General features: G+C 35.5%; 1 protein-coding gene across 1 annotated transcript in view; it reads right to left on the reverse strand.

The window, feature by feature from the left end:
* Window positions 1-15,583: 15,583 nt before the first annotated feature.
* The window catches only part of glis1b (GLIS family zinc finger 1b), a 70,070-nt gene continuing 61,883 nt past the window's right edge, over window positions 15,584-23,770 (reverse strand). Inside the window, exons 9-11 of the mRNA XM_079382579.1 lie at window positions 19,458-19,618; window positions 17,349-17,507; window positions 15,584-16,428 (exon numbers count right to left, since the gene is read on the reverse strand). Of these exons, the coding sequence (XP_079238705.1) occupies window positions 16,295-16,428; window positions 17,349-17,507; window positions 19,458-19,618 (454 nt within the window). The 3' untranslated portion in view covers window positions 15,584-16,294. The remainder of the gene's footprint in view (window positions 16,429-17,348; window positions 17,508-19,457; window positions 19,619-23,770) is intronic.

Below are 23,770 nucleotides of genomic sequence, written 5' to 3' on the forward strand. Positions count from 1 at the left end.
GTTTTCCAGGGATTCATTTTATACACGCAAAAAACAGCATAAACAACATGAACGTGAAGCACCTGCAGCGCTTCATCGAACGGAGAAAAACATAAGCTATTAGATATAAAAGAAACGGGCCCATATGCAAAATATATTTTTCTAAATAATTAATGAATTAAAAAAACCCTGCAACAATTAGCAGCCTATATGCAGAATTTCGGTTCATTTTTGTGATTCACTCTGTCATAGACGTCAGTAAAGATAGTTTGCGGTTCGATGTTCAGATTTCGTTTGGCTATAAATACGCAGTGCGCTGTCATAGACATGCAAATAATACTGCATATCATTCTCCATGATTTGTGAATTCATATGACAGTGTCCTCCGGGCCGAAATCGGGGGGGGTTTCGTAGGGACCCTTCATTTTATAATGGCTATAGCTCCAAAAATTGGACACTTGGAAGCAGTGGCGGCTGGTGAAAAATATTTTAGGTGGGGCTGTTTGTGCGGGGGGTCTGGGGGCTCCTCCCCCATAAAAATTTTAATTTCATAGATGTGATTTCCTGCATTCTAGTGCATTTTAGGCCACCCATGTCCCTTGCTTATACCAATAAAATAACTCAAACCAGTCAATACCAATGGTCTAAAAAGACAATATTATTTGAACTGCCATGTAGAAATCAACAGTTTCACAGGTAATGATAATGAACAAGTTGCATGTTTATTATGCTCCGTGTCCAGATAGAAAAAGTGCAAACGCATAACGATAAATTATTATAGGAAATACAACAATCTAGTTCTTTAATCAATCCCCAACTGTAGACTACATATCTTAAAGTTCACTGTAGACAAATTGGATAATGGATAACAGTCTGTGTTGATACTAGAGAAAGAGAGAAGGCTCTCAAAGAAAGCGTGGGACAACATTCTTGAAGAACACCAAGTATGAGAAGAGAGATTATTTTAACATTTTAACTAGTATGAAACGCAGTAATCCAGCTCAGAACTTCGAAACAAAAAAAGCAAAGCAAACATACAGTTACATTCCTATTGAGATCACTATTTTTAATGGCAAATGTGTGTGAAACGTGGTGTGTGACTGTGAGTGAGAGAGAGACTGAGTGAGTAAGAGAATGACAGCATAAAAATGAATACGCTATATTCACTCAAAACTGTGGCAACAGATTACAAGCAATATTATTAAATACATTTAACAAATTAGAATTGAGTAATAATTAATCTAATTAATTCATTAAAAGTTAACCATTTAAAATCAGTAAAATTTACAAAAAATGTTTTTAAACAAAAATATCTGAATTAAGAATTCTTTTATTTATTTGCATTAATGCTACTCGACGTCGCTGGCGCTGCCATACTGCACTCGCACTCCTCTGAGGTAAATGTCCCGCGCAGCAGGTGCACTGCTCTAATCTTGGTACTAGGGGCGATATTTTCAGCGCCCCCAAACCATAAAATTCGACGACGATGATTGGCAAAATATAAACGTTTTTGTGTAGCAACAGGGGAACCATTGGCTTAAATTCCAGCACTGTAGGGCTGAGCGAACTGGCGCCCAGGGAAGACAGCCTATTGGCTACTACTACACCAACATGAAGTGAATGCAAATATCATTCTGGAGAGTTCTAAACACATTCTACAGTAAAACCATTAATAGCATGTCATTAACACAGATTTCAAAATGAGAGATTATTAAAAACTTCTTATTATTAAATAAAAAAATAAATTAAAAATAAAAAAACTGCCAGGGAGGTCGGTGCCCCAGCGCCCTCTATGGGCAAGCCGCTGCTGCTTGGAAGACTGAAACCGGTGTCATCTTCACTAGCTTGATCTGTGAATTTTTTCACAGAAAAGTTTTTGTCCACAGACCCCTTGGTAAGTCCGCAATAAGGAAAGTGAAAGATAGGCGTTCTTCATGTTTAAACTTCTACTGCCAATAAACACGAGTTCAAATTGTGTAAACTGTACCTAAATATAGGTAAATACTGTATATGTTATTTAAGGAAATATAGCAATTGTTCTTTTTACTTTTTTTTTTTTTTTGTATGTTTTTTTAAAATGTATCTAAAATGTACAAATATATTTTCAAAGATATACAAATTTGGGTCAGCTGACCCTTCCCTGAGTCATGTACATCACTATTCTGATCTGTGAAAACTTTCAGAGATAAGTACGGGTCAGCTGACCCTTCCCTGACACATGCTAGATATTTGTTTGGTGTCGGTGATGCGTCAGCGAGCGTCTTTGTGTAGTTCACACACAAAGATCGCGGAGCGCCGATCACCCGCAGATTTTCCCCCGATTACAGCCCAACCTGTCGGCGAGCTCGTTAATTTGCAAATCGGCCTTAAAATCCTGTAGTGTGAACTAGCCTTAAGCCCTTGTCTGTGAAATCGGCCCATAATATTCTAAAATAAGATCTTTATGACGAATGCAGCCTACAAATGCAACCTCTGAAGGATGCAGCCTTCCGTTTGAGAAACGGCTAGAGTTGCGAGATGTTTTGATCTCGCCGCTGCGCGGTTATGTGGACCTTTTTCCTGAGTAACCGATGAGCAGCGCCATGATGGATTCTAACTTCCGTCTGGGTGCTCTGGTGTTCCAGTCTCCATAGAAATCCATTAAAACGGGGTAAAAAAAAGGACTGAATTTAATCTTTTTCAATATAACTAAATATAAAAATGTGCAGAGGGTTGCTGTGCTGTTGTTGGCTGTCACGGTAATGGCAATAAGCTAAGGAATTCCTTTAAAGTACTTGTTTTGCGTATCAGAAAATGGGTTTCATGCACTGTATACACGCCTTGCAGTGCTTAAATTAAAATACTGAGTGTGAAATAATAAAATTGAATACAAGGAAAAGGGAAACTTTTCCTTGTATTCATTTAGTGGGCAGTCTTCACTGAAACTCATTCAACTTCCTACAGGGCGAGAAAGACTAAAAACTTAAAAATATGGCAACTGGTATCTGATTATGATCGCTATCAAGGTGTTTCTCACGTTACATCTAACTGCAAATATAGGCCTAGCATAACTGCCTATTATCTAAAAATAAACATTAACTATAACGCGTTTCATAAAATACAACTACTGGCCAGATTTCGGAGAGGTAAACTAATGTTAAAATGCCAAAAACTGCTGTAATTTCCTCAACTTTCTGGCGAGTGTGCTTCAGACACTGCTGTGCCGACACGCTTTACTTCCTCATTCCTATGGGAGTGTCCCTGTTTCTCAACGGCTCTGGACCTGTTCGGGTGAGTATTTCTTGAAAAAGACGGTTGCTAACAAGTTGTTAAATGGGACTACAGGCGCTGTCGGAGACATTAAACATCATCGCGTAGAACAGTTTATCAATTTATTTTTTTATCTTGTTGGTTTATATATCTTATGTTTGTTTGATACATTCAATCCCTCGCAATAGGTTGCTTGTTCTTACACATTGTTAAAATCCAAATATCTTTGTACCTTAAAGTATGTTTTCAAACTAAAAATGTAACTTGCAAAATATTAATAAAAAAAAAAAAAAAAAAAAATCAGGGAATTAATCCGTTAACAGATATTAAACTAGTGCGCATACGAGTTTCACTGCACACTGATCACATAATTTAAGATATAGGGGCAGAAAATGTATAGCCTATATGTATATCATTTCATATAACGTTAGTTAATATCACGCGAAGAGTGCCGTTTTTCTCCAAACAGCAGCATGATTACAAATGTGATATTGATTTTATGCAACCGTTCAATAAACAAGAAGTTAATGTTAAGAGACTTACGTTTTAGACACTATATTGCCTGCTTTTGCTCTATTTCTCCAACAAAAAGAAATCCCAAAACACAGCCACAGCATTGTGTGGCGTCTCTGAGCAACATGACTGTGTTTAAATGAGTCGGTTCAATCGCAATGACTCCCTTATTAACGCTGATTTACTGCCACCTGCTGGTCGTTTTAATTTCACATTTAAAGTATCTTCATTTTTAAAAATAATTTCAAACATCAGTTTTCAAGGTTTTAGGTTTCAAATATCAAAACATTATTTATGCATTTGTAACTGCAGGTTAGCATTCTATGTCCCTCTGAGCTGCATTAAGCAAAGTGTAAATGCTTCTAAATGCCACTTCAGATGCATTGCAAAGATACATTTTGTTGATACTAATTTCATTCGCTTGGTAATAGCCCAAATGCAAGAATTTGACTCAAAAGATGAAGCACACTTTTAGAAAAAATGGCTTAAAGGTAAAAATGGCCATAAAACTGGTTGGAAAAGACTAATTTCCATCACTGCTGTGAATTGACCACACAGAATATGAAGAATATCAAAAAAATCTTTAAGATACCAGCACAATAATACACTCAGCAAAATATCGCCTAATTATCATTATCGATAAAATCCCAGAAAATATCAAGATATCACTTTGTCAATTTCACACACCCCTAATTCATGTTATTTAATTTATATAAGTTATTGACGGTAATTGTTAAAATCAATATTATTAATACTTTTGACTTTTTGTTTTTGTGGAAACTTGTATCTGAATTGTAAATTATGGCTTTTACAGTCATTTTACAGTGTAATGTGGTACTATTGACATTGCCCTACCCCGCTCATATGGTATTAATTTTATTTGTGCAGGTCTTAAAGGTCTTAAGTCTTAAATTTGAGATGAAAAATCCTGCAGAAACCCTGTAACAAAATGATATCTGAAATGTGGTACTTTATTCACTAAAATAAATGTAATCTTAACACATCCAAAAACTCGGTCACTCTACTGTTATTTAATCGATTAAATGCACTAGAATTTTTTTGAATAGTCCGTGGAGACACGTTTTTAATTAAAATATTCATATTAATCAAGCACTTTTAATGCACCTTATTTCGAAATGTACAGAAATACGTGCTTTCATATTGTGATTTATTTCATTTATTCACTATACTATTTATTATAATATCTCATTTCAGTTTTGGTTTGGGTCTAGTTTTGTATTTATTCCAGTTTATATGAAAAGGTTTATGTAGCCTGTATTAAAATTCATATACAGAGTAAATCCTTTTCACTGAACACGTTAAAAATAAGTTTGAAACAGTTGTCGGGAGTGCGGTGGTGGTTAAGTTGAAGGTGAGCGACTGTGGTGGTGCTGTTCGTTTTTTAGCTTTTAAGTTCTGGCACTTTTATTTAGGCTATAAGTTATATATTTTGTGAAGATTATCTTGTTGGACAAAATGTGGAAGTTTGATGAACTGCTCCGTATTGCCAAAAGTATTGGGTCACCCCCTTCTAATGAACATGTTTGACTACTTTAGTAATTTCTATGAGTACAAATCTTAATGTTAAAGCATATAATGATATTCTACGGAATTGTGTGCTTCTAATTTTATAACAACAGTTTGGACAGGACCCTTTTCTATTCTAACATGACAGTGCCTCTGTGTATAAGGCATGGACAATGACTTGTATAGACAATATAAGGACAAAAGTGTTGGACCTGTTGCAGAAAAAGGCACTAACAAAACTGTGGCAACAAAGATGACAGTATCTAAAATGACAGTACCCTTATGTACAAGCCATTGGTGTTTGGTGACGAGTTTTTGGCTCAAGGTCTGCTTTTAAAGTCACACCAGAGGAGTTCAGCTGGGATTGGGACTTGGCTTTCTGCAGAGCAGTCAAGTTCTTCCACACTGACTCAATCATGTCTTTTTGAACCGTGCATTATACACAGAGGCATACGGTTGCTAGGGTGCTGTAAGTGGTTGCTAGGGCATAGCTATGAAGTTGTCATGTACTTATTGGCTGCTTAATAGGCCGAGTCAAATGAGCCCTCCCCCAAGTCTCTGTGACCTCCTGATCCAAAGATATAATTGTCACTAATTTTGTGCCAATGTTAAGTCTATGGGACTTTTTCGACCAAATTTTTTTCGTCCACCAGACGAACATCGTACACTCAATTATTTATAAAAGATATAGCACACCTCTCCTCAATATGCCGCATGATTTGACATCTCATTCATGGGTCTACGACAAAAGGTGCAAGAGGAGTAGCGCACCGAAGTTTTCTCTTAGTATGTTCTTATCCTGATTTAACACTTAGCTAATCGCTATTAGCATGTAGGTATTCACTGCTAGCATGTGTAGCATGCATGAGAGAAGTCCTGTTTGCGATCATGAGTCAAAAGAGCAAAACCTGCATGTTTCTATGACGCTTCTATCCAAATATATCCCTTTTGATCTGTTTTCAATGGAGGTCTATGAGGTGGTTGCTAGGGTGCTGTAAGTGGTTGCTAGGATGTGGCTATGAAGATCATACCTCATTACTTATTGGTTTCTTAAAAGTGTCTGTGTGTGAGGGAGAGAGAAGGGGTTCCTAAGGGCCTGTGTGAGAGTGACAATTGAGATTCAAATTCATGAATATTCCGCCGTTGTAAGTCAATTTTTTTATTTTATTTTTTTGCCTGCTTTTTCGTCCGCTGTGCGAAGATCGTAGGTCCGATCGCTTAGAAAAGATAAAGCACACCTCTCCTCAATGAGCTGGTAGATTTGACACCTCATTCGTGGGTCCACGACAAACGGTGCGGGAGGAGTAGTGCGCAAGAATTTTGTCCAGAAGAATAATAATAAGTATGCAAGATGACAATAGTGACGCCTTGCCTTTGGCAAGCACCACTAATAAGTTTAAGTACAATTTCAGTAACTTAATTAGTTTTGTTTCAGATGGAGTTTACTTCTGTGCCTTATGTAATCTCTTATTGGAATGGTTTAGTAAGTGATATTCCCTGGAAGAAAGTTTGGTCATTAGATCACAAATATTTAATTACTAACAAAATTAAAGAAATTGCATTTAAGTTGATTCATAGAATTTACCCAGATAAGTGCTCTCTTAAAAGACTTAAGAATGATATTAACACCAACTGTTCTTTCTGTTTAGAAAACAATGAAACGTCTTTACATTTATTCTGGAATTGCTCTTACACATCATTTTGGTGTGACATTCTTGACTTTATCAAATGTTATGTGAATCCTAATTTTGAGTTTACTTATAGAAATGTCATTTTTGTTTAATAACAATTAAACAAACTTATTTCATAAGCCTTATTTTCCTGTTAGCTAAATATCATATTCATAAATGTAAATTGTCTAAATGCAAACCTCTTTTTTAAGATTCAAACTTGAAATGAAAATTTATTTTGAATCTATTTTCTCTACGAATTTAAAAGCAGTAAGAACAATGGCTTTGCTAAAGGACTTGGCACTTCCTTTGGACTGAAAGATTGAATGACCCTGGACTGTTGTTGTATTATGTTTTGTCAATGATGACAATTGTTATTGTTTTTTCAAGCATACAAAAAAACCCTCCTTTTTCGAACCACTTGGCTGAAAAGCTTCAATGCTTCATCTCGCCATCACAAGATCGCCGTAATCTGGGGCACGTTCAGCCTCATGCCGGTGCCTAACATTTTACTATTTCCGGGTTGAACTTGAACGACATGATTTCTGGAAACGGTGTACAAATGTCAAAAATGACACCACTTATTTAAATGTAAAAATTGAGAAAAAGCTTAAGATGTGCAGTACATCGCCCCCTAGAGGAACACATTGCAGTTGTTTTGACTAAGTTTAAAATTCAGAAATGTGAATAAATTAATTTAAAATGCACAATCTGACATTTCAACCTCAAAGGGTGTGTCTTGTTGCTGGTTCATAGAACCACCTTTCTATGTATCTTTTACTTTCATTATAAAATTTGGATACATGCTATTGAATCAAATTCAAACCTATTAACATATAATTTTTGTAAACGCACAGCATTTGATCTCATCTTCAAAGTCTGTGTCTTGTTACTGGTTCATAACAGTTAGACATCGGTTGAATTTGCAGAACTACAGCTCACCACTTGCTATTAAAATGTAAACACATCTGTCCGTCAATTAATGAAAAATACAAATAGGCCTACTCTTTTATTTCAGCTTTATGGGGTGTCTTGTAATTGTTTCCTATAATGACATTTAGATGTTGGTTTTATTCACAAAAGTGTAACAACAAAAGCTACTGAATTTTAAAAACTGAGAAAGAGCTATGGGAGCTTCCCAAAGAATGTGCAGTACACATTGCAAATGCATACAGGTTTCCATCTCAACTTCAAAAGGTGTGTCTTGTTAATTGGGCCTAAAAGGGCATTTCCATGCAGGTTTTACTCTCATTTGTGATTCTGGATACATGCTATTGAATTAAATTTAAATCTGCTAATAAATTAATTTAAAATGCATGTTTTTTTTCTCAAATCCAAAGGGTGTTTCTTGTTACTGATTCCTAGAAGAACATTTTGATGGTGGTTTTAGCCACAGAACTATAATAGAACACATACTATAGACAATTAAACCAATACATAATTTCAAATAAATTCAATCTTCTACCTCAGCTTCAAAGGCTGTTACAGATTTCTCGAACATTTTACAGTTGCTTTCATTGCCAAAAGAGATGCAGAAGTCACGCTTTTGACATTCAAGAATAGCTTGAGTCTCCAGTATTACTGCCCCCTAGAGGACGTTACTGCAGTTGTTTTGACTGAGTTTGACATTCAAACCTTTTAATAATTTAAAATCTGTACAGTCTTCTATTTCAACTTCAAAAGGTGTGTCTTGTTTCTGATTCCTAAATGAACATTTCAATTGAGGTTTTACACTCATATGTAATTCAGGTCACATGCTATTGAATTGAATTGAATTAATACACATACAGGCATGCATATTCAAGAAAAAATTTATTTATATTTACATTTATATTCATATAATTTATTTTATATGTAAATATTTTCAAAATATATATATTGTGTGTGTATTTGTATATACATAATTAATATACACAGTACACACACATATTGTAAACAAACTTTTATTTTGGATGCAATTAATCGTTTGACAGCACTACTCTCTCTCTCTATTTCTCTCTCTCTCTCTCTCTCTCTCTTAAATTAAGATATACATAATTAAATTCAAAAAGTCCGGCTGTGCTTAATGGCTACATTTTTGTTCCCATTAAGCTCACATCATATTTTATTAAAAATTCTTGCTTATTTTATGGAAAAATTTTAAAGAATAACTGTAAAAATGGTTTTTTTTTTTTTTGAAGGTACAAAGGCAATCACAAAAAAAACCCCACTAAATTCAAGCAACAAGGCATTCAAGTCGATCAGTTATATACTGTATTCATAATGAAGTGTCATTTAAGCACAATGCAGCATCTAGACTAGTCCACGTTCAGCTAAGTAACACATATTCACAAATCAAATAAAACATTTCATTCATGGGGATGAACACAGAAACTAGCCTCATTATGAAACCTCTTTTTAAATGGATGTCAACTTGTCTAAGGCTAGAATACACTACACAATTTTCCACAGATTTACAGTCTGGAGAAGTTGATGCTAGATGCCAAAGATCAGAGCCAGTCTGCAGATTAGAGTTGACAGAATCCATAGCAAATCAATTAACTTAACTTCAAGTGACAACCATCAGTTAATATGTAAAATCTGTTTATGAAGTATTTACATAGACGTTCAATGTGGGAGAGCTTAAAGAGAGCACACTGAGCTTAATGGGATCAGCAACAATTTTTAATTTCATGTAATATTTATTAAAATGACAGGATTTTTGCTAAATAAATAGTCTAGGTCATGTATTAAGTTCATTGATATTTTAATATGAACAACTATTATTAACAATATCTATGAAATTATACTTTTTCTTATTGATGTCACACTGAAGCTGTGTGATTTTCATAGTAATGCACCCTTTAAGCTCACCTTAAAATAATATGAAATCTTTAAAAATCACAGCACTGTAAAACCACAGACCAGCAATAAACTGTCAATTTATAATATTATGGATGTAAAAGTACAAGCCAGTAATGCCTGTAAAGTAATATGTTAGCGTAGCACACAATCTTATACAGCTAACTCTGTAGCATCTGCGCTGTGTTGCTAAAACTATCTTATCTGGATCTAATATAATTATTTCCCACATCCATGTTCCAGGTTATAATATGCAAAAGTTTGAACATTAATCTCTTAATTTTACAATAAGTAGTGAAACTTACCCAAAATAAAGGCTTAAACATCTAAAAAATGCACATTTTAAGGGGCTCCTCTTTTGGTGAAAGTTTTCAGACAGCTCATGGAGACTCATATCTCGGTGTGCAATGATCTGATTGACTTGAAATTATAGTATTTAGTAACAAACATATCAATTGATTAAGACATCAAGTAGGATAATAAATTTTTTTCTTTTTAGAATCTGATCTCAAAAATGGAAGTGTGCTTATAGGTACGTTTACCCTATACTGTTTATAGGAAATAATTATAGAAATTAATACTATTATTTAGCAAGGATGCTTTAAAATGTTCAAAAGTGATGATAAAGACTTTATAATGAATGAATGATGAATTTATAATGTTACAAAAGATTTCTATTTCAGATAAATGCTGTTCTTCTGAACTTTCTATTCATCAAAGAAACCTGAAAACAATTTTGCTCAGCTGTTTTCAACATAACATAGTAATAAATGTTTTTGAGCAGCAAATAAGAATATGATTTCTGAAGGATCATGTGACTGGAGTAACGATGCTAAAAATTCAGCTTTGAAATCACAGGAATAAATGACATTTTATAATGTATTCCGTTACTTGATCTTTTTATTTTGGTGTGTCAATCTATTAAATTACTTTGTATAAGAAATTATGGGGAAAAGCCTTCCTCGAAACATTTGTGTCTTTTCCCCATTGGAGATGATCGGTAAATAAAACGGAAAAAGACTGTTCTTTTGAGTGCTGTCATAATTTGTTATATAATGTATTCAAATAGAATATTTAATAGAATTAAATGATAAAAATATTTCAGCATGTTACTGTTTTTGCTGTACTTTGGGTCAAATAAATGCAGGCTTGGTGAGCAGAAGAGACTTTTAAAAAAACCCATTAAAAATCATTAAATATTAAAAATTGTACGCACACCGTCTGCGCGCTCTCGAAAAATTGCCTTTACGCGGACGGAGTGCAGCTGTCCAAAGTATACTTTGACCTTAAATTATTATTATTAATGTATGCATTGTAACATATCGAGGAGGATTAAAACATGTAAACTGCGATGTGTGTTCAGTTCTACGTTCTAATGCCTTTCAGCTATATTTTATACAATTATACTCATCCACTAAGAATTTTGTAAGTTTTTCGCAGCTGAATACATTTGTTTGTTTTTGTCGTCTCTGTTCTCTTCAGGTATCTCCAGGGATCACTGGCACAAGCGTCGTAAAACCGGAGGGAAAAGAAAGCCCTACCATAAGAAAAGAAAGTATGAATTAGGTCGCCCTCCAGCCAACACAAAGGTGCGATACTTTGGTTGTCGAGCATCAACGATCATCGTCTAAAAATAAGCATCAGGATATGTGCGTCATTTCATATGGTTTTGATTTGATGACTGCAGAGACGCAGTCTACACATTCCAAGTGGTCTAATACAATATGCTGTTAAATGCATAAAACTACATTAAGAATACATAAAAAGTATAATAATAAATGTACATAAAAATGAAGAATTTGAATAATAAATGGTAAACTTCACACAGTGCGCGTGAGGGGAGGCAATAAGAAATACCGCGCGCTGAGACTGGACAGCGGGAACATCGCCTGGGGCTCTGAGTGTGAGCGCAGTCAGCGCACATCTCTGCTCATAATATAACTAACTTACCTTCATTCCTTCCTTCCTTCCTTCTCAAAGTCTTTGTTCTCCTTCTCCTCTTATTCCAGCTCCAAAAGCAAGTTACTACATTTGTATTACATTAACCTAACACTGACACAATGTTAGGCTATAGCGGCATTACTTATTGCCATTTACTACATTAAACCATGTAAGCCCTTTATTTGTTAGCTTATTAATGCAGTTAATTTCTTTATTTGGTAATCAATAAATTGATAATTTACAAGATGAAGTTTTTAGGACTACAAACTGACTAGCTCTATTGAATTACTTTATCATTGGCTTTTTAAACATGCAGATACCCGTTAAAATGCTAATCACTGTGGTCTACTGAAGGAGTGACTGAGCAGTCGCAAACTTATAAATCGGTATGTTTTGGTGCATTTTCACCCCTCTAGCTTCCAGATGTCTTGCCAACTAATATTTTTATTGGTTGTCAGGACAATGAGTCTGTGTGTCAGTGCATTTAGAAGTATTAAAACCATGAAATGCCTTTAGACTGAGATCATAGAAGTGGTGCCTGGAAATTTTCTCATAAATTTTGCATGACGTCTCTGATGTAACACATCACTGTTAAACAAAAACAATTTGCTTTCGCAGGGAAAACTGTTGAATTTACCCGCTCTTAAATATCTGGCTCATGGGTTGTGTGGACACTTTTCAGTTTTTACACATGGCATACATCATGCCATGTGAATTATTTATTCACTGTGAGCAAATCTAAACGTAACATCTACTACTCTGAATCCTACTCTGGAAATTCTCTGGGTTTTTTTCTCTCGATTTTTGGCAATAATTAAAAGTACATGTAATTTTTCACTCTTAACTCACAGGTTGTACTCGCAAAACCAGGATCATTGACGTTGTGTACAATGCCTCCAACAATGAGCTTGTGAGAACCAAGACCCTGGTGAAGAACTGCATTGTTCTGGTAGACAGCACACCGTTCAGGCAGTGGTATGAAGCCCACTACGCCATTCCACTGGGCCGTAAGTAAGGGGCAAAGCTGGTAGGCTTTCATGTCACAGCTCACACTATAAATAGATGGGCATGTGTATTATTAGAGATGAAATTCAGGCGTCTCAGCCGCAGACTGCTCATGCATATTACACACAAAATAACAAAACCACATGCTCCAATCTTTACATGGTTGACAATGCAAATTTTCAGAGGAGCTTGTAATTGCATTGATTTATGAAACACTGGCAATTCAAGTGAGTAGAGCAAAGTGGAACTTTATGCAGTCAAAATACCGCAGACACCTACTAGTATTATAAAACCTGCAGCGATTTGATAAATGGCAATATAAATTCACCTTTAGACTCCAAATGATCAAATTTAGAAGTATGGGTTAGTATGGCATCTTAAGCGAGAATAAGCCAATATTGGTTTCTAATTAAGCACTAATATTCCGTTCAGATATACAATTTAAGACTGGGACCTTGTTCAAACAATCCATACCACATACAACACCAGAATCTAAACCTTCTTGAAGCTTTTAAGTGCAGTATTTTGAGAAGTTCCCTTTGTAAATTTACATATGTATTTTCATCCCTCAGACTCCAGAAGAGGAGATGTTGAATAAGAAATGGTCAAATAAGGTTCAGAAGAAGATTGATGGACGCAGGAAGAAGAGCAAGATTAGCAGTTTGCTGGAGGAGCAGTTCCTGCAGGGCAAGCTTCTTGGTGAGTTTTCCACACTTTGAGCCATTCACAACCATCTCCATTTTCTTAAACTGATCACTGAGAAGAGCATGTTGTTTTAACAGCAGAGGTGGCACATTTCCATTATTCCATTCATTCCATGGTCCAAAGCAAATAAACATTACAGTATGTGTCCTAATCCTTGCTAATTTAGTAATATCACAGGATGTTCTTATTTTTATGATCATTTAAGGAACAAGAAAGAAGCCAAACTGTGGTCTCACACACTCATTTTGAGTTTTTTTTTCCCCCTGCATGTTCAAAACCAGTAAGACTGGTTCCAGTTAAAGACGCACCTTTGTTTAATTAGTCAAAGAGTCCCAGTGCTTCTGTCTAAGTTTGCTTTTTACTGTTCTATCATCTCAGCCTGTATTGGGTCCAGGCCTGGCCAGTGTGGCAGAGCAGACGGATACATTTTGGAAGGGAAAGAGCTGGAGTTCTACCTCCGGAAGATCAGAGCCAAGAAAGGCAAATAAACTTAAGCAATATAACCAGAGGTGAGGTGGGGGGGTGGGGGGGTGTCATGCTTGTCATGTGACACACAGCAGCCACGATAGACTGTATAGATATAGGCTTATGTTTTATTGTATTTTATTAATTTTTTTTATTCGAAATATTTCCAAACGTGTTAAATATATTTCAGGAAATATCCCGATTCTCAAATATGTGTAAGTAAATACGTTTGCACCTTTATAGATTATTTGATCAAAGTCAGTTTAAGTTGATACGATTTTCACTATCAATTTGATTCAACTTAATTAATTTTGCTTATTGTCATTGTAGGCTTAGGCTTATTTTTTCTATTAATTTTAATGAATATACAAATTAATAAAATGAGATTTATTTTGTTACAAAATTTGTGACAAAAAAATACCCCCAGCCCCCCCATTTTTTTCTCGGGCTACACGCCAGGGGGTACTGCAGCACCCTCAGCACCCCTACTTCCCACGGTAATCAGTACACGTGTGACTTTTCACGTTTGCCATGCCCTTTTATATTTGATACACGTGTCAGAGTGAAGTGATGCACTACGGAGTAGAGATTTATGAATTACTGGTGGGGTTTTTTATTTTATATATATTTTATATTATATTTTATACTGATGTTTGATACCCAGTCAAATTTAAAACTTGAAATGTGTTCATAAAGGTATTCCTATTTCCTTACTCTGGTTGTGGTTGCTCAGGCTCCATATCCCGTTCCTAACCGGGCTAAACAAAGGTGGTGGCAGCAAGTCAATTGAACTGTGAGCTCATTTAGTCCTGTGTTATAAGAAGAGAGAACCCAACAAATATTACACTGTTACTATTATTTATTGTTTTTCTTTGTTCTATTTATTCCTATCACTATTCACTTCAGCTCATGCGAGTTGTTTGCCACTCATATGTTAATAAAAAAAAATGTAATTTCTAATTAAAAAGTCAACCATGTACTTAATAACAATAAAGTGATTGAATCTTGAATATGAGTCATTCAGATTCCATTTAAAAAAGAAAATCTGTGTGAAAATTTGAAATTTATGAATAATTATTCTCGTGCCTTATTGTATAAAACTAAAACCTATATAATTATGAAAGATATAACAAAGTCACAGTCTTAAAGGCTTCTGATTGTAGATCTCGGATTACATGATACAAAAACATCCGTTTTTTTTGGAGTGCTGTTTTCTATGGTCTCATTTGTGATATTTAGTAATTATTTGAAACCTGAAAGGATAGTTCACCCAAACAATGTGAATTTTGATTAATGGGTTTGGAACGACACAAGAGGGAGTAAATGAAAATTGTTCCTTTAAGTATATGTTATGACAGATTTTCAGAGAGGAATGATCCTAATCCTCTCCAAAAGGGGGCAGACTCCACCTAAGAATAGTCTACAATAGTTTATGAAATTACAAAAGTTTTTTCCTGCTCCGTTCATTCATATGGCTGGGGCTAGTTCCAATAAACTTTGAAAAGTAAAGGGAACATATGCAAATCATTTGCAAAATATCTTGCAATTTGATTCTCCAGTATATTTAGTAGAGTTTAAACTGAATTTAATGATATTTGAGTCTGAGTAACACCATATTTATTTAGTTAACCAGTCAACATAATTACCACAGCTAAAACATACAATGATGAGCATTAGACCGTGATATTCAAGAGTCATTTATTTTCAGAGATTCAGAGGTTGACATAATTATTAATATTAAACAAACTGTACATTTTATACATGCGTTGAAAGTGTGGTAGATATTAAAGCCATCAACCATTACAAAATAAAGAACTCTGTTTATCTGGGATGATGACAACCAAATGACAAAGCAATACAAACATTTGCAAACATTCACTGACAAAACACAGCAACACTAAATAATTGTTTCCAACACAACAGCCAACAAATCAGAAAAAGAGCTCTGAGAGGGAAATGTGGAACTCATCACCGATGAGCTGTGGTGGTTCTGAAGTTTCTATCAAACCGTTCCAAAGTCACAATAGGATCTGAGCTGACCAGCTGGATTTATTAAAACTAGTGATGCCGTGATGACGACAAGGGAGTATCTCATGAGACTTTGAACATATCTTTCAAAACACTGTGAAAAAAGCACAATTTCAAAACATCCACAAATAAACACTCCACAACACAAACCCTTCATCATTTAACCTTCGTGGCTGTGGAATAGCAGCTTTTCACGTAGTCAAGGAAGCAGATATTTCAGTCCAATCGAGGTGATCCAACTATGCATTTCATGGAAAAAAAGATGAATTCTGAGGGGAAAAAAAATCTAAACTCTTGATAGTGCATAAAGAAAAGAGAGTTTTGGTCTGAAAGAAGACAATTGTGTTGATGGCCGACAAGGTAAGCTGGTCCTATGTCTCTGTGTACACTGATGACATTTGGCTCAAGCCACGATCGAAGCCGCCCACCTGAAAGAAAACACTCTCCTCTGTGCCCGGTGAGAACTGGCAACCTGATCCTATGATGTCTGGCACCAGGCTGAAACCTTTGCATTATGAAAAAAGGAAAATATGGAAAAACACGTTAAACTTGTATTAAAATGTGCAACAAAAAAAAAAAGTCCTGTTAGCCCGTAAGTACCTTGAAGTACTAATTACTAATGTGCACCCTTGAACGGGAACTAAGGTAGTTGTCTTTTTGAGGGTACTGCCCAAGTTTTTGCAGATTTGAAATACACTTGTTTAATAATAAGAATAATTTGTAGGGCAGTGAAACTGGAGACAGCTTGATGGGTAATATGGGAAAGAAAAACGATAAGATAACTACAAAGCCAGATCAGTTGAGCTGTTACTAACCATGTTGCCTATTCCTGTTGATGTGCTGAAATGATGCTACAGTGCCCTAATGTATAATGGCAACTGACAATATCAAGTATACCTAATTTTACTGTGATATTACTAATTAAAAGTATTTGTGGAGGTAAAAGTCTAATACCATTTACTGTTGTTCTGCAAATTTTCACAGCAGTCATATCAATCTGTTCAATTTCGTGTCAAAAGTATTAAAGGCTGAACAAAACATTTCTTTTTATTTTATTTTATTTAATTTTTTTGTTCGTTTTATTTTATTTAAAAAAAAAAAAACACATTGCAGACATTATTTTAGTGATCATAGTGCTAGCACAAATTAAATTGCTTTTGGAAAAAAACGAATCATGCTCCGATACATTGTTTTAATGTCAAAAGCAGAGATTTGAACCATCAATAGGTGAAAGATTTGGCCATGCAGATTTCGCTAAGGATATTAGCCGGTCATGCACATTCGCAGTGTTGACCAATAGATAGTGACTTCTTTGTGAGCTGTGCTTTATACAACGCTACTCTACTGACAATAGACAAATATTTATGCCCTAGTAATTTCACAAATGAGACTGCACTTTATTTGTGCAGGGGGTTATTTGTGTACCTGTGGAAGAGGTGCTGGTGGAACAGCTCATGTGGAAGCCGTTGTGTTGGTTTGTGTTGAAGCTGTGGGACTCTGCAGGTTGATGGCCGCCGCTGATGGACTGGTCCATTCTGTAGCCGTCGCCAAAATGGAAACAGCTCTGGAAATTGCCACGGTAATCTGTGTACACATACCCAAACACAAAGTAAAACATCAGAATGAAATATCATTCAGATGTGTTTTTTTTCTATATGTTCAAAACCTAAAATAGCGATGGCAAAAACCACAGAAATCCTGCATTCCTGTTTGTACTTCTATTTTTGGACTATTCCCCTGTTTCTCCGAGGTTGCTTCCAGAAGTGTTAAACAAGTAGTTTCTCTCAGATGGGGGTCTTGGATTTGAGGTGGTACATATGTACATCTGTGTCCTGACAAGGAAGTCGAGCATTTCTCTTTCACAGCAGTTCTTTTGACAGACAGCTGAGCTGTTTTGGACTGGGTGGTTTTAGAGCAAAAAGCTTCCTCTTGTGGTTCCAGCCGTCTCTTTCAGCCCACATGTTCTGGCTGATGCACACAGCACTGCAGAGACTACGCCAGCTCTCACACTGATGGGACTCTCTCTGACACCAAACACTCATGTGCTGAGAGTTTTCAACAGGTATATTCCAATAGATCACAAGTAAAGGCAGGCAACTGGAACTGTGAGAGTTTTGACTCTTATTTGTGGTACTTGCTCAGGGAATCATGATTACCAGTGTTGCTTTACCATGAAATCAAAATCGACAATTCTTTATTTTCATGGGATACTGCAGTGTTCATTATAAATTACTGTATCTGTGCACATAATTTTAACCCCATAAAGCCTACAGTGTCATATGCAATATGTGAGCACTTACTGGACTCAAGCAACTTAGAAAAAATGTATTTAGAAAAAGCATGTTAAAATGCGAGTATCAAATATGATACACCAGACTTTGGAAGAATGTTCATTGGTTCATCTCTTAATCACTGTATTGCACTGCATCATATGTTTGCCCTACAATAAAAACTAGAAAGCTATGATCATAAAACTAATTTTAATATCTTCTTACCAAGACATGACAACTGATATTCATACATATATATGAATTGTATGTAAATAGTCTGCTATTCTGTCAAATATGTAATTCATTAACAAGCAATCAGAATTTCATCTTAATTTTTTACCATATCAATACCCGCAACTTTAACAAATTGCATATTTTTGCTCAGTTTGGGCCTCTGAATAAAACAGGTTTTTCCTCCTTGAGTATGAGCTCCATGTATCCTATATATCATAAAATATCAACTATAAAACCTTATGTATCAAATATGATACTCTTCTTTTTTGATTTTGTATAAAAGTTCAATAAAAAGTTAAATAAAAAAATAATAAATTTTCTGCATATGTCAGGCTTTACAGGGTAAAGTAGTTAAGGAAAGACAAATCGCAATTTCCTTTTAATGCAGACTTCACCTTTTATAACCTCATCTAATTGCTCAGATTTGTGTTAGGTTATGAGGCTCCTTGAAGAGATGTGTACTATTATTTTTCTAAGCAATCATACTGGACAATAAAGCAGAGAAACAAAAATCCCATAGACTACTAAAGGAGGGATCTGAGGGCTCTTCACAGTGGGCTCTTTTAATCTGGGCCAGTAAGCAACCACCTAACAAACACTCAGAACAACTTAGCAACACATTAATGAAACATTCTGAATAATTTGGAAAGCAAATAACAACACCCTGGCAACCAACCACAACACCCCAAAATCATCGTGGTGACCACCATAAAGAATGGAAAAATCTTTTTGGTGTAGGATTTACTTTGCAACTATTTTCACTTAGAAACTGTTAGTAAATTTCACAAAGAATTACAAAGAAATGGAAAGTAACACACTGAATTAAAATTCTGAAGTAGACAGACTAAAGTAGTAATTTCTTGTAAAATGTAATCCAGGGTTTCCTTTTATTTACTTCGAGAATACTTCCCGACTTTTGATGTGTGTGTGAAGAGTTTTAAATCAGCCTAAAGGAAGTGCTGGACTTTTGATGTGTGTGAAGACTACCACCCAATAAAATCAGAGCAAACAAACACAGAAGGTCTCGTACCCTCACTTGAAGGCAGGTTGTGGAAGGCAGTGTAGGGTTTATGGTGAGCGTGGAGGTGTTGCTGGCTGGAAGAGGAGTTCTGTTGCTTCTCTAGTGTTGGTGGAGGAGACGTGGCGGCCTTCAGCAGACTGATCCCTGGAGACAGCAAAGCTCCGGATAACCTGGAAGAGAGAAAGAGAGCGTTAACTATTAAGATTAATGGTGGAAGATAAGCAGGCCAAAACAATGCTATAAAATTTCATATAGAGTATATAACTTATACGAGTCCTGTGAATATTACTTTATAGTAACTTTATAGCCTCACCCCATCCTACCTTTAACCCTGAGAAAGATCTGAGAGGATTACCTCAGAAAAAGAGCCACATAGCCTAAAGTGAACCGTTATTTATTTATTTTATTCATTTATTTTTTATTTACTCTAACATGCTTTATCCTTTTCCAATTCTTGTTATAATGGAAAGTCAAGAGCCTGGTTTTGATTGAGTACAAGCCCCGTTCTTCACTCCAGATGCCACTTATACATAACATGCCCCTGACTTACTGTACACTGTGATGGCTTTGGGGAAGTTATGATAGCTAGCTCATGCTTGCACACAATGGAACAAATAAAGGCTTTGTTAGTGCCATTAGATGCAGCTGTCACAAGCAAGTCTTCAAATATGCAAAACCAAGTTCCAGCAAAACGTGGAGTGCCAACCCAATGGCCCTGTGAAGTCGTTCCTGCCCCCTAAGTCAAGGCTCTCTGCCTTCAGTGCGCACATCAAAGAGTCATATTCTGAATTTCAGAAATGAACAGAAAACAAAAACAAACTCAAAGAATCGCCTGTTTAAACAGAAGTATGACAAACAGATGCTAGTTATGGAGAGATATTATGAGGACATATGGAGGGACAGAGGAAATGAAAAAAATTAATGCACATTACTGCCTGTTCATTCTCCCGAACCATATATAAGATCGGTATTTATAACATGTTTACATTTTTTACTTAAATATTAAAGACCTCATGGAATAAATATTAGGGTTTTGAGGCTTTTTCCATGGCCCTTAAAGCTAAAACCAAAGTCCCTTTAAGGCTATTCCATACTCTTTACTAAAATACATTCACTGTATATGCTAGTCTGCTCCCAAATACTTATAAAATTCACTTTTAGAAGATAAACACTATGGTTCAAAAGTCTGCAAGATTAAAAAAAAAAAGAAATTAATACTTTTATTCTGTAACTACTCAATACATTTAGCGAAAGTGAAAGTAAAGACATGTTATATAAATGATGTTCTTTTGAATTTATTAAATAAATCTGAAAAAAATGTATCATAATTTCCACAAAAAATATTAAGCAGCACAACTGTTGTCAACATTATTGATTATAATACGAAATGTTTCTTAAGCACCAAATCAGCATATTAGAATGATTTCTGAAGGATCATGTGACACTGAAGACTAGTGCAATGGCTGCTGAATATTTTTAAATATATTCAAGTAGAAAATATTTATTTTAAACTGTAATAATGTTTCACAATATTACTGTTTTTACTGTATGTTTGATCAAATAAATGCAGCCTTGGTGACCATAAGAGGCTTATTTCCAAGACATTAGAAGTCTTACCGACCCCAAACATTTGAATGATATTGTACACATTATTATTTACAATCTTTCTTGTCTGGAAAAATGGAGTAAAAACATTGATGACTCATCCTGCACTGCACCAATTTTTGTCCAATCAAATGCTCTTGAATGAGACTGTCCCTCCCCCAATATCATATGCAACCCAGCAGCAAGCAGCAAATGTTTGTTCATTGCTTTGATCCTGTGATATGTCCCACACAAACTCCTAAAATAAAAAAAATTAATACAAAAATTAGTGTTCATTAGGCCAGTGATATGAGCTCATGTGAGTGATTAAATTTTTTTTTTTAAAAACACTATTGCTATAACGAGTAACACTTTTTTAAACAAAGGAAACCTTTCTTGCACCTTTAGAACACGTGCATTTAAACAGACACATTATAAATTGCATTTAAACTGCCTTTTGTACTAAGATCCACAGAGTTAAGACCTAGTGAAGCGCTAATGTAAAATTTGGACTCCAATGAGTTGATAATTCTTTTTTATTTATGTTTCAGGCCTCGCGTGGGAGTGATATTTCCCATGGTTCATTTGCGCAGAATCTGATAAGGACTTCCTTGGCTGTTACATCTGTTAGACCATTATGTCGTTTTTCACTCTTAGCCAAATTCACATTCCAAGGACTCAGTTTCATCACAAGTGCATAAAAAATATACGCTTTTTTTTTCTTTTTTAACTGTGCTCGAATGTAACCCCATGAGTCATGGGGCTCTTCTTAAACAGCCATGTCCTCAAAAGCTTTGCTAACATATTTCACAAGGCATGCAGCAAATATACGTTTAGAGTTAAGAGGGCTAGCCTGTGTTCGTATGCAGGAAAGCTGTTCAGATCTAGTCGCTGGCTGTGATCTGACGTGCGGCCATGTGTTTCTGTGGAGAGTACGGCGGCAGCGTTCCCCCTGGGAGCTGCTGTCAGCACAAGCTCAGGAAACAGTTATACTGTTCATATTTTTACAAGCAGCCTCTATGTGCAGCTAAAGTGAATCATGCTATAATCACTCCCAGCTGCAGCTCGCTAAGGCTCCAGGAATGAGGGGAATCTTTCATATGCAAGTTTAATCTCTCCCTTCGGTATTTACCTTCACTGATCATCTGCTTTCAGCTTCGCAGGCTCTTTTTGTGACTATACAGCCTGTGTCTCACGTCATAAGAGCTTGTATGGCCGCTGACCTATGGATCATCCAAAAGTAGATGTTCATCTAATCTTCAAAAGTGATAGAAAAGCATTTGGCTTGCTCAAGCATGACACTTATGTCGAACTGGATGTAAACAAGGAAAGAAAAGTACAGTTGATGCTATAAGACTTTTACACTGTTATAAAACATTTCTGTTTCAAATAAGTGCTGTTCTTTTGTACATTCTATTCATCAAATGATCCTGAAAAAGTATCATGGTTTCCACGAAAATATTGAGCAGCACAACTGACCCTTCGCAAAGATACATCGTGGAGCAAAGAGGAAACTGACGCCGCAACGACAGACAAGACAGAACAGGTTATTTTTGGTATGAAACAAGGCCTCAACTTACAAATTGTGTCATTTTGTAAGAAATTTAAACTATAAATACCATTTGGCTCTTTAATGTGTTATGACAGATTTTGGCGCCTCGGTTCAAACGGCACCTGAACTGATGTTTTTCATATTTACTAGTTATAGTATGGAATAAACATGAATGAAAATCAGAAGGTGTCTTGTTTCAACACCGGAAATTCCACCCACATTAATCTACTCTCCTGTCTGGTTTGTTTTTCGGACAAAATTGCAGATTTGGCGACTGGGCTGGCATAAATTTGGTTTTATGTTGGACGTTCGATATTTGCAAATTTAGGGAACCTCTTTAAAGATACATATGACATTGGTATACACTTTTCTAACTTCAATAGCATTTGAGGAGAATGGCTTACGGTCATGAAACCAACTGTAAAGTGTTCATGTAGGTGTCAATTATAATGCACACTTTTTATATTTTATGTATTATGATTGGTCAGATTGCCTGTCAATCAAACTTCCCAAACGCAAACTTCCAATATATATATATATATATATATATATATATATAATATGATACATATTTAAGTACCTATCATTATTTTCAGCAAAAACATGCCAATAGGGATTAAAAAAAAACTTCCAAATATTTTTAAGAAATACATTTTCATTTAAATGAGATATTTATTTACATTTTCTATTGATCACAGCAGCAGTAATTAAACAAAATATAGTCATATCCTCCATTTAGAATCAGCGAGATGGGGAACTGAGTCATGCAAAATTGTCCTTATGGCTGATTTATGGGCCTTCTGAATTGGTTATTTTGAGTCAAAAGTGATGGGATAGGAAACTCTGGTCCACTATCTTAAAAAAGGCAATGATGAGTCGACTTAAGGAACTTCAAAGCATAATGACCTAACCCTTAATAGTTTGCTTGTGAACAAAGTGTTTACAAATGGTATTTCTTCAAAGTAGCAGATTGCGTAATAAAGGCAAAGTGTTTAATGCTGACTGTGATTCAGTGAATGTGACTCCATGGGAACATGTGTGAATATCCAAGAGCATCGCTCAGTAGACATGAGTAAGTCCTTACTCAGCACAGCAGACATGATTCAGTGAACGAGACTCTTCTGAATATGATTCACTGGACGTGCTCCATGTTAAAGAACATAGTTACTGTACGTCTGGCTCAGAA

Source organism: Barbus barbus (assembly GCF_936440315.1).
Source record: "Barbus barbus genome assembly, chromosome: 28".
Classification (NCBI taxonomy): domain Eukaryota; kingdom Metazoa; phylum Chordata; class Actinopteri; order Cypriniformes; family Cyprinidae; genus Barbus; species Barbus barbus.